This window comes from Jaculus jaculus, chromosome 11 (assembly GCF_020740685.1).
Source record: "Jaculus jaculus isolate mJacJac1 chromosome 11, mJacJac1.mat.Y.cur, whole genome shotgun sequence".
Lineage (NCBI taxonomy): Eukaryota > Metazoa > Chordata > Mammalia > Rodentia > Dipodidae > Jaculus > Jaculus jaculus.
The window spans coordinates 98,801,412-98,813,439 of NC_059112.1; the positions used below are offsets into that span (position 1 = coordinate 98,801,412).

Below are 12,028 nucleotides of genomic sequence, written 5' to 3' on the forward strand. Positions count from 1 at the left end.
ACTTACCCATTAAGCGTGGGAGGCTCGCCCCTGGCCCAGGTGAACGTGGCATTCCTCATGGTGATACTGTTAATCCCTCCACCTGGAAAACATGAGACACACTGTGTCAGGAGTGGGGACCGCACACGAGCAGAAGACACGAGACACGGAAGACACAAGTCACGGCGTGGCGGTAGTGGGGATGCACACAAGCGGAAGGCTGGTGGGGCGTTCTCCCATCAATGCATAAACCTGAAATGCGAGGCACACAAGGTCCCAGCTCTGGGGTTCCCTGCAGGGGCTGGGGACCTTCAACTGTTACCCAGTGGGAGACTTTTCATCTCAGGCAGATTAAGGACAACCCTCCCAGAGGGCCAAGTGGCAGCCAAGGTCAGTGTGGAGAGAGCTGAGTCCTCGTGCAAACCTCTGCCGGGGTGGTCTCCAGCACCCCCAGCACCCCCACGCCCAGGCCATCCTCACGGCTTCTCCACCCCCACTCCAAGATCCTGGCAGTCACTGCGGCCTCTCCCTCAGCCTCTCTCCTTCCCCACCTCCAGCTATTCCACCCTGCCCACCTCCTAGCATGTCAATCCGTCTTTCTACAACCCTAGTCATGGCAGGCTGAAAGCAGGTTGGGGAACCCAAGTGTGAAAGGAAGGAAGGTAGGAAGGGGACAGGCAAGAGGTTTGCGAAGGCCCATATATAAGCCCCCTGCAGCGGAGGCTCTGCCTGCCTTTAACTTTGCTTCCCCTGGTTTTCCTTTTAGTCCTGTATTTTTTTTTTTTTTTTTAAAGGCAGTCAGACGTGGTGACTCACCTCTATCACCTTAGCACTCGGGAGGCTGAAGCAGGAGGATCTCAGTGAGCTCAGGCATTCCTGGGCTACAGAGTGAGTCCAAGATCAGCCTGGGCTCCAGTAAGACCGTGCCTCAAAAACACAAAAAAACAAACAACAACAACAAAAGGGGCAGGGCAGGGGGTAGTCGTGCACACCTTTGGTCCCAGCACTCAGGTGGTAGGAGGAGGAGGATCGTTGTGAGTTCGAGGCCACCCTGAGAGTATAGAGTGAATTCCAGGTCAGTCTGGGCTAGAGTAAGACCCTACCTCAAAAAACTTAAAAAAAAAAAGAGAGGCAGATGGCACACCCAAGGCCTGAGAAATAATACCTGAGGTTGTCCTCTGCTGCTATGTTTAAAAAATAAAAATAGGGGCTGGAGAGATGGCTTAGCGGTTAAGCACTTGCCTGTGAAGCCTAAGGACCCCGGTTCAAGGCTCAGTTCCCCAGGTCCCACGTTAGCCAGATGCACAAGGGGGCGCATGCGTCTGGAGTTCGTTTGCAGAGGCTGGAAGCCCTGGCGCGCCCATTCTCTCTCTCTCTCCTTCTATCTGTCTTTCTCTCTGTGTCTGTCACTCTCAAATAAATAAATAAAAATTAAAAAAAATAAAAATAAAAATAGGGCTGGAGGGACAGCTTCACAGTTGAGACATTTGCCAAGGTTTAATTCCCCAGGACCCAGGTAAGCCAGATGCGTAAGATGGCACATGCATCTGGGGTTCATTTGCGGTGGCTGAAGGTCTTGGCGTGCCCATTCTATCTGTCTCTCTGTCTCTTAATAAATAAAATCTTAAAAAAAAAAAAAAAACTTTTAAAGTCCTATAATTAGGAGCCAGCTTCAAGCCACCAGAGATAAGTTAAAAGAGAAAGATAACGTCGGGTGTGGTGGCACATGCCTTTAATCCCAGCACTCGGGAGGCACAGGTATCCCCGTGAGTTCAAGGCCACCCTGAGACTACATAGTGAATTCCAGGTCAGCCTGGGCTAGAGTGAGACCCTACCTCAAAAATTAAATAAATAAATAAATAAATAAATAAGAAAAGACAGATCAGAAGAGGAAGTTACTAGTTGCAGTTGACAGAGCTCACCTGACCTTCTCCCCCGGCTCAAAGAGGAAGCAAAGAGGAAGCTGCTGGGTTTTCTTGCAGCGCCAGCATTCAAACCCAGGGCCGACGCCAGGCAGGCACGCTGCCACCTAACTCCACTCCCGACCCTAAAGAGGAAACTAGACGTGCTACTTCAGGGATTTGGGGAAAGTGACCCAGGGAACTGAGCTTTGGGGACTGGCTAGCAGAGAGCAGGGAGGCGGATGCTAAACATCTCAAACAGGGAGGACGAGGAGGCCCTGGGAGCATCCGACACACGCGGGGGACTGTGGATAACTCAGCTGCGTGAGCCCCACGTGGCATCTGAGGTTTCGTCTGGCGCAGTGTTGCTCACAGACCTGGTCCTTGGACGGCAGAAATCCAGGCAGGAGGTTTCCCTCTCCGCTTGGGCAGTTCTCAGAAAGGGGGTAGCTAAGGGTGCTCGGCTAGCTAGTCAGTGGTGTGACACTTCTAACACCAGTCACAAGGCCATCCTCAACAACAAGGAACAACCAGTCCCAAGGGTCGGTGGTGCCCAGCGCGAGAAGCTCACAACCTAGAGAGGTGACAGTGGTCACGTTCTCAGGGCAGCTTCTCCAGTGCCCCAGACGCTGTCCTGTCAGATGCCACTGAAGACATCTGAAAACCTACCAGGGGACAGAAACATCAGGACACATTCAGTCCTCTGCTATGCTTACGGGGCTCTGAGCCAGAAAGCCTGGATTTGAATCCCACTGCTACCGCTTCCTAGCTACAGGCAAGCGACAGCTTCTCTGTGCCTCTTCCCCCGTGAGACAGGCTCGGACGAGGGGCAACCTCGAGCGCTGCGGTAGGGAGCTCTAGACATGGGGGTCTTATAACAATGGTGCCCGGAAACCCCACGGCAAGGCAGCCACTGGGAACACGGTAGGCATCCTGAGCCCTCTCAGGCAGTGACACAGGCACGTTTGTTTGCTCGCTGGTAAAATGGGTCACCAACTGCCCCCCACCCCCTACTCCATAGGACATGCTGAGCACTGGGGCCCAGCTTCCCTTCCTCTCCCCATCTGCGGTGGCCGCTGGGTCCTGCCGGCAACCTGGGCAGAGCCGAACCCCAGGAAGGCCAGGGTGGGGAGCAAGAAGGGGCGTGATGGGCACCCACCGTCCTTGACTGGCCGTCGCTCAATGCTGCTGGGCTCCAGCTCCTCGTGGGACAGAAAGATCCTGAGGCGCTTCAGGGACACGCTGGCCTGGTGGGACATGAGCACAGGGTGAACACGGAGGGAACACATCCAGGTCCCCCGTCACTGTGGCCCTCGGGGCTGGTACTGGGCAGCTGCTTGTCGTTCATGGGAAGGTCGTCAAAGACGGGCAAGAGGACAGGCCCTCAACAAGGGCTCAGACTCCCGTACAATGGCTAGCAAGAGGCCGACACTACCCCCCCCCCAGGACACCTTCTCCCCACGGAACTTTTAAATTTTGTTATTATTGTGTGTGTGTGCGTGCGCGTGCGTGCGTGGTGTGTGTGTTCATGTGTGGAGGGGTGTGCATGTACACACACTGAGTGGAGGCCAGAGGACAGTGTCGTCCTCAGGAAAAGCTGTCCCCCATTCCTTGAGACATGACCCCTCGTCGGCCTAGCCCTCACCGTCAGGCTAGAATGCCTGGTCAGTGAGCTCCAGGGACGCACCTGTCCCCGCCTCCCCAGCACTGGGACATGGACATGTGCATGCCAGTGCACCGACCATTTTTATGTGCGTTCTGGGGATTGAACTCAGGTCTTCACGCTTGTAGGGCAAGTACTTTATCCACTGAGCCATCTTGCTAGTCCCTGAACTTTATTTTAACAAATTACTGGCTATGGGGCTGGTATGATGATGGGTTGTAATTAGGGAAGAAGAAACACAAGCCAAGGTCCTTATGGCAAAGGGCCAAGAGGCCTGGTTTGGGTTTAAAGTTTTCATCACAGAAAGAGAATGAAGACAGGAGGGAAGGAACGCCTTGGAGTTTTCTAAGTGTGGGTCAAGCACCATCAGTGGGGTGTGAAGTTTATGCAGATCTGTTTCAGAAAAGAGGAGGCTGAGAGAGATGAAATTAAACTCTAGAAAGACTCTTCCGGAGCATGGGTGGTCTTGCTATAAACGGCCACTGTGGTGGCTCCTACCTATAATCCCAGCACTGGAGGGGCCTATGATCAGGAGTTAAAGGCCACCCTGAGCTACCTAGGCGCTAGACTGCCTTAAAACAACAGCACTCTTTTGTTGAATTAGTTTCTGTTTCCGATATTCAGCTGGGCATTCTGTGACAGGGAACAGAATGCCTTTCTTTCTGTGGGGAATGACCAAAATAGCAGGACAGCCGGGGTCAGAGCCCTGCCAAGCTGAGGACCCTGGGGAGGGGCAGTCAGGGGCCCGGCCTCCCAGCCCCGCCCTCACATCACCTGCACGATGCTGCTGATGACCATGGGGAGGATGTTGAGAGGGAAGCGGAGGATGTTGAACAAGGCCAAGGACACGAAGGCTTTCTTGGCGTCCAGGACATTGTTCCTGTCCACGGTCACGTAGACGGCGAAGGTCGACAGGGCCACCTGCAAGCGGAACACAGTGCTGAACGAGACAGCAGCAGCTGCACCCACGGGGGACGTGGTCAGACAGAAAAACCACTCAGGCGGTAGATGAGGTTAGATAATGAATGACCAGGGGCAAAAAGCCCAATCACCTGCAGTGGCGGTGTGGATCCGAGGGGGACACTTGCCTCACATGCATCAAAGGCCCTGGGCGCCTTCCCAGGACTGCCAAAGAAAGAGGAAGTTCGGAAGGAAGGAAAGGGAAAGGGAGGAGAGAAGGGAAGGAGGGAGATAGAGGGGAAACAAAGAGAAGAAAACAAAGAGGAAGAAAGAGAGGGGGAAGATAAAGGGAAAAAAAAATAAAAGAAAAAACTAGCTCGGTTGGTAGAGTCCTTGCCTAGCATGTTTGAGCCCCAGCACCACATGCACTGGGTGTGAGGGTGCATGTCTGTGATCACAGCACCTGAGGGGGAGGCAAGAGGGTCAGGAGTTCAAGATCTTCCTTGTTAGACTGGGCATGCTGGTACACAGCTTTCATCTCAGCACTCAGGAGACTGAGCTTGGAGGATTGATGAGCGTATGAGGCCAGCCTGGGCTACAGAGTACGTTCCAGGTCAGTTTGGGCTACAGTAAGACCCTGCTTCAAAAAACAAAGATCATCCAAAAACCAAAGATCAATGGCAAACCTGACAATCAGAGCCAGGGTGACAGAGCCAGACACTAAGGATATTCAAAATGTACCAAAGCAGAAAACCAGGAGCTGCTGAGAGCTTAACACTCAAGTAGACTTAAAACACACCCACCAAGGCTCAGGGAATTTTGTGGAAGAGGGGGCAGAAAGACTCTAAGGGCCAGAGTGGAAGGGAACATTCCAGAAGCATTGCCCCCTCCCACTTGCATTGTGTGACTGCTTCTCTCACATCTGATAAGCCACAACTTCAGAGGGAATACCAGCAAGGCCCCGGGTGGAATGGGGGCAGGGAGGAGGGAAATGATGGACCAACTCATGATGTGTCCACACAAAGTTTCTACTTAACAAAAGGGGAGGGGCTGAAAAGATGATTTAGCGGTTAAGGAACTTGCCTGCAAAGCCTAAGGACCCATGTTCCCACTCCCCAGATCCCATGTAAGCCAGACCCACAAGGTGACGCTGGCACACAAGGCCATACATGTGCACAAGGTGGCTCACCTGTCTGGAGGTTTATTACAGTGACTGGAGGCTCTGGTGCACCCATTCTCTCTCTCCTCTCTGTCTCTCTCTCCTTCCCTCTCCCTCTTCCCCCTCTCCTCTCCCACTCTCTCTCTCTCTCACACACACACAGGCAGTCTGTTGGAGTTGCCACACACACACACACACACACACACAAAAAAAAGAATTCAATCTAGAATTCAATCTCTGAGACATCTTGAGTTTCTGAACTTCCAAAAAGAGAGTCTCGCCGGGCGTGGTGGCGCACGCCTTTAATCCCAGCACTCGGGAGGCAGAGGTAGGAGGATCGCCGTGAGTTCAAGGCCACCCTGAGACTACAGAGTTAATTCCAGGTCAGCCTGAACCAGAGTGAGACCCTACCTTGAAAAAGAAAAAAAAAAAAAAAGAGAGAGAGAGTCTCTTACCTCGTATTTCCCCAAATAGAAATGTCAAAAGTTGTTGACCGAACAAGAACAATGAGCTTATATTTGTGGTTTTTGTCAATAAATCAATTGACCTCCTGACCAAATGTTTCCTTCACTGTGTAAACCTTGAGAAAAGAAGTTTCCAGATGCAGTTCACATCCAGGTACTACCCTGGCCTTTTTGACACATCTTCAATGCAGGCAAAGGGAATCTGAAAGCTAGCAAAGATCGCCAAACTTGCTTTCTTCCAGGTGTTGTTCACTAAGCAATGGACTGGCAGATGTGGTCACTCTAGTGGCCAATAACTAGCTTAGTCAGTGGTGGGGAGTTATCTAGGATGTTTGCCAGTTGACACTTAGCCCCTCCCATTTGTAGATTAGTCATAAGAGAGAACTTCAGCTTTTTACTGTTGAACATACTTCTTTTATTTGAATGTGATAACCTTTAAACCTGCCTGATCTGTAACGTTGCGCTAATGCTGGGCAAAATTTCAGTGAAGTGGCTGATTATTTGACTTTGAAATTATTTGTTTTCCAGAGTATTGACACGCCAAAGGTGAAAATTTGAACATATGGATATTCTGTGTACAATACTTGGTTCTCTTATGTGTTTTATATATTTAATTCTCTAAATTATCTTCACCATTTCTCATAAACACATGTAACTATCTGGGGGGGGGAACCCTCTAAAGTCACCTGTTTTCTCCATGCTCCCTCTGCCAGTCTCAGCCCACAGCGGGGCCAGCCCTGCCTGAGGGCCTCTGCACGGCTCTTCCCTCTGCCCGCTGACCCCTCGCCTTCAGCTGCTCTTGTCAGTGTCACAGGCTCAGCGGGCCTTTGACTTCTCTGCCACTCAGGCTCACATGCTTTTGTCTTTTTTCAAAACTGTTTTCATATTATTTATTTATTTATTGAGAGAGAGAGAGACAGGGAAGCAGAGAGAGAGAGAGAGAACGGGTAGGCCAGGGCCTCTAGCTATTGCAAATGAACTCCAGACACATGTGCCACCTTGTGCATCTGGCTTACATGGGTCCTGGGGAATCGAACCTGGGTCCTTAGGTTTCACGGGGAAGCACCTTAACCACTAAGCCATCTCTCCAGCCCAAATGTTTTTTCTTAATCTGCACACATACTTGCCTGGGCATGTGTGTATGGCTGCATCAGGGCCTCTTGCCCCTGGGAATGAGCAGGTGCTTGATGTGTTTTGGTGGTTGGCTTATGTGGGCCCTGGGGAATTGAGTGCAGGCTGTCAGGCTTTACAAGCAAGTGCCTTTAACTGCTGAGCCAGCTCCCAGCCCTCAAATCTTTCTTTAGTAGCACTCGTGGATTAGCATGCTTTGCGATGTGTTCACTGGTGGTTCTGACTGGAGAATGAGCCCAGGGCCTCACACAAGGGAAGCGTGAGCCCCCCCTCCCCACATCCAGTGCTCTGCTGTTCCTTGAACAAGGTTGGGACGGTCACTTGCAAACGTTTGTTGGAGAGACAGGATGGACAGGTGAGGGTCAAGGAATGCAGAAAGTCTCACAGTGCGCCTCACCCAGGCAGCACCAAGAGCCCAGACCGTAAGCTTCCGCCTAACCACCATCCTAGGAGAATCTCCTCCTAGTGCCCTGCATCTGTGCCTCTGGCTCCGTGCCCTCACTTCCTTCGAGGAGCCATCTCCCATCTCAGCCAATGAGCTCCAGCCACAAATGAACCTCCCCCCCCCCCAATCCCAGCAGCCCATCTCTCTGGACCAATGACTGCTGCAGAAATAAGCATGTGACCAGCTACAGCCAATGAGATATGATCCCACGGCTTTGAGGAAATGAGGCAGTCTGCACTTGGGCTGCGGAGCTGACCAAGAAACTAGAACAGAGGAGCTTACTAACTTCTTCCCAGTGTTATCTTGGGAGCACTTGGATACAGCCATGCCTGAAGCCTCATATGTGCTTTCGCTGGTTGACTGATTCATTTTGAGACAGGATCTCACAATGTAGTCCACAGTACCCTGGAACTCACTCTATCATAGGCCGACCTTCAACTCACAGTAATCCTCCTGTCTCAACCTCCTAAGTGCTGGGCTGACAGGTGTGAGCCACCATGCCAGGTCCCCAGCCTTACTTTAAAGTAGTTTCCAGGATGGAGAGATGGCTCAGTGATGAAGAGCACTTCCTGTGCAAGCATGAGGGCCTGAGCGACTGCACAAGACTTCAATCACCAGGACCCACATACACAGCTGTGCATGGCCACCGGGCCCGGAGCCGCCTCCTGTAGAGAGCACAGACTGGAGGATCACTGGAGCTCCTGGGCTGATGGGGGAAGGAGTGGGGGGAGTGGCAAGATCTGGGCTCAGTAAGATTCTGGCTCAAGTAAGCTCAATTGGAAGAGGGATGGAGGGGCCCACCTAATGTTCCTGATAGCCAGTTCAGGTGGGCATACCAACTGCCAGACAGCGAGCAGACAGGGCATTACGTGGGCACGTACAGACACCAAATACATAAACCGCACCACACATACACACGTAAGACAGTATTCTCCTAGACCCAACATGGTGGCGCACACAATCCTGGCACTTCAACACTGAGATGGGGGATCACGCGCGCGAGACCAGCCTAGACTTTTCAGATCTGCAGCCTGATCATCTCCCTTTATCTCTAATGGATCTCGGTCAGGTTGCTGTCATGCACACAATAGCGCCTCACGTATACAGTTTCTTTCTTTCAATCACTCACATACATCTATTGGGCAGACACCGTGTACCAAGTCCGCACTGCTCTGGAGATGCAGGCCTCACATGACAAAGGCCTCCCTGGACATCACGAACTGGTTGGCAGAGAGCCACAGAATGGTAACCACCCTAAGGAGTGAGACTTACTCTAGCAGAGGCAAGAAGCTCACAGGTCACCTAAGAAAATGCTGCAAACTGACAGGCTCCCTGGGGAAGCTATCTTAGGGAACAGTACTGAGTGCCTGTGATGGATGCCAGCTTCTGCCTCTGATGCAGGGCTTCCCCGGCCTCCACTGCCTGCCTTCCATCACCCTTGGTAAACAGTGTTTCGCACTTGAAGGGTAGGAACCCACCAGTGGAAAGAGTGCAAACACCATCCAAGGAAGTGCAGGCTACATATTTTATCCTAATGTAGGCAGAAGCCTCAGAGCCTCGGCCAGAGCCCAAGTCTCCTGCTGACAACTGGCCTCCTCTGTTCCCTGCCAAAGAGCCCAACAAACTGTCCTTGGGAGACTGGTGCCTCCACTCTTCTCGTTGGGATGGTTTGAATACGGAATGTTCCCCGCAGGCTCATGCGTTTGAACACGTGATCCCCAGACCGCGGTGCTGGTTTGGAAAGTGGTGGAAATTTTGGGATGCAGGGCCTGGCTGATGGATAGGGGCTGCCAGCGGTGGGCCCTTAGGGTTAGAGACTGGCCCTGCTTCCTGTCCTATCTCTATGTCTTGACCCACCAAGATATGAACAGGCCACAGCACACTGTGAACTCTGTTGCCACCAGGCCTTCCCACCACGATGGACTGAATCCCATACCACAGGTCAGTGGAAGTCCTCCCTCCAGTAAACTGAGTCTGCCTGGAACCTTGTCACAGCAACAAGAACAGTGACATCACCCGCCACTTCTCCTGCAAGAGGGGCAAGGATCTAAATGCCAGGAACTTCTGCCTCAGCTGCAATCACCAGCGTGAAAGGAAAATACACAGGTGTGAAAACCTGTATGTGTCCTATGTACACACTGTCACCAGGGCCTTGAGCACATCTACCATGAAACAGCGCTCCACCCTCAAGCCACTTCTAGTGTCTCACTGGACAGGGAGCAGAAAGGGATGGCTCAGGTCTGGCGGGTCAGGGAGGGCTCAGTTGGCATCAAGGTGGCACTGGTCCCCTGCTCTCCTTTGTGGCAGCAAGCATTTGGTGAAGTTCAGCCGACACTGCTCTCCTGCAAAACCTTCGTGAAGGAAGCAGAGAACAACCGGATGCTGTTCTGTGGAAACGCCTTACCTCGTGGTCAATGTAACCAACAGCCCCTTTGTGGGCCACCTAGGGGTGCTGAGTACTGAGCAATCAGGAGACCCAGGTGAAATAGTGAAGTATCAACGTTTGTCCATTTTTGTTATTTGTGTGTGTAACGTGTGCGGCGCACACACGTGGAAGTGAGAGGACAAGGGCAGGCTGTTTCTCCTCCCCTTGCACCTTCGTGTGAACGGGCTCTGTCTGGCCGCCTCTGCGGACGGCTTCTGCGTTCCCCTGGCTCCGCCTCCGTCTCGCAGCGGCCGCAGGTGATCAGCACCGCGGACACATCTGCCACTTTGGGTTGGCAGAAGTGCTGAGGAGTACTGAACTTGGGTCAGCAAGCTTACAAGCAAGCAAGTACTTTTAAGCGCTGAGCCATCGCTCCAGCTCCCCTTTTTGTTTTTAAATACACCTGTATGGGTGTGTGCAGACGTGTGTATCCATGTGTGTGCCTGCGTGTGGAGGTGAGAGGACAACTCTGCCTGTCACTGCCAGGAGCATCATGTGCCCCCCCTCCCCCCCCGTTCTTTGAGGTTAGTGTCTCACTCTAGCCCAGGCTGACCTGGAATTCATTATATAGTCTCAGGGTGGCCTCGGACTCACGGCGATCGTCCTGCCTCTGCCTCCTGAGTGCTGGGATTAAAGGCGTGCGCCACCACGCATGAGCCTTCTTTGAGACAGTCTCATTGGCCTGGAACTCACCAGTTAGCTACACGGACTGGCCAGCAAGCCCAGTGATGTGGCCCTTTGCCTCCCCCACGCTAGGATTAAAGGTACAAACCACCTCAGCCGGAACTCTGGTTGTCACGCTTGCCAGGTCAGCACCTGCCACACTGAACTACCACCCCCGTCCATTTGTTTTGCTTTGCGGTCCTGGGGGTGGGAAGGGGTGGTCTCAGGGTCTCAAGGCTGGGCCAGCAGCGTGTCACCGAGGACACATACAGCCCTGCAGTAAGGGACCTTTCTAGAACAGTCAGGCGCACCACAGCCCCACTCACCAGAAAAGGGGTGCAGACCCAGGTGAAGGTGCCCACAGCTGCCAGGTAGGCGGACTTCTTCAGCACCTTCAGCTCCTCCTGCCGGATGGCTGTGACCTTGTCCATGAAGGCCAGCTCCCAGGCGTACAGCTTGAGCACTTTGATGCCATTGAGGATTTCATTCATCAGCTTGATGCGGTTGTCTTTGCTCTTCATGTGCGCCACCTGCACAGAGAAGGGCTTCAGCGCCGCGCCCCGTCACTGGGCACCACCGCCTACTGCTACAAAAGGCTCTCCGAGGGGAGGGGAGAGGGCTGGCCCCGAGCCCTCATGAGCTCTAATCTTGGCCGTGGACCATGCTTCAAGCCATGTGGAGAACACGGAGGCCCAGGCAGCACGCGGGAACAGAAGTGAGTCAAACCCTCCAGGTATCCAGAGGAGAAAGGTCTCACTGTTGACCCAAGCATGGGGATATGGATTATTTCTTCCTGCTTTTCTTTCTCCCTTCTCTTCATGGCCTTTCTTCTTTCCTTTCCCCCTTCTCCCTTTCCATTCTCCTTCTCCCCCTTCCTTTCCCTTTTCTCTTCCCTTTTTTACAGGATCTCGCTTTCATAGCCCAGGCTAGCTTTGAGCTCTCAATCTTCCTGCCACAACCTACTGAGTGCTGGGATGACAGGGATGTGCCATGATATCCAGCTACATTTCTTACTCTTTTAATCGATCTTCAGCTAGTCGGGTTGTTAAAACATTTGAATGTGCTAGTACCAGTTCTGACCAGTGGGGGCCTACGCTCCAGTGGGTAAGTATTTTAGTACCATCTGGTGCTTCTCCCAGGCAGACATTTTTCTAAGCATTTCATATGCACACAGACATGTCATTCTCTGGACCACACAGGTTACCCTCAGGTCACAGATGGGGTATGTGGGGGGGGGGGCGGTGAACGGGACACCATATGCAACTAAACTAGATGCCTAGCAATGAGAGCTATCCTGG

General features: G+C 52.6%; 1 protein-coding gene across 2 annotated transcripts in view; it reads right to left on the minus strand.

The window, feature by feature from the left end:
* The window catches only part of Abcc1 (ATP binding cassette subfamily C member 1), a 147,219-nt gene that overhangs the window by 41,573 nt on the left and 93,618 nt on the right, over positions 1-12,028 (minus strand). For both annotated transcript variants that reach the window (XM_045161338.1, XM_045161337.1), the window contains exons 12-15: positions 11,057-11,260; positions 4,318-4,464; positions 3,040-3,127; positions 7-82 (exon numbers count right to left, since the gene is read on the minus strand). In XM_045161338.1, coding sequence (XP_045017273.1) covers positions 7-82; positions 3,040-3,127; positions 4,318-4,464; positions 11,057-11,260 — 515 coding nt within the window. The remainder of the gene's footprint in view (positions 1-6; positions 83-3,039; positions 3,128-4,317; positions 4,465-11,056; positions 11,261-12,028) is intronic.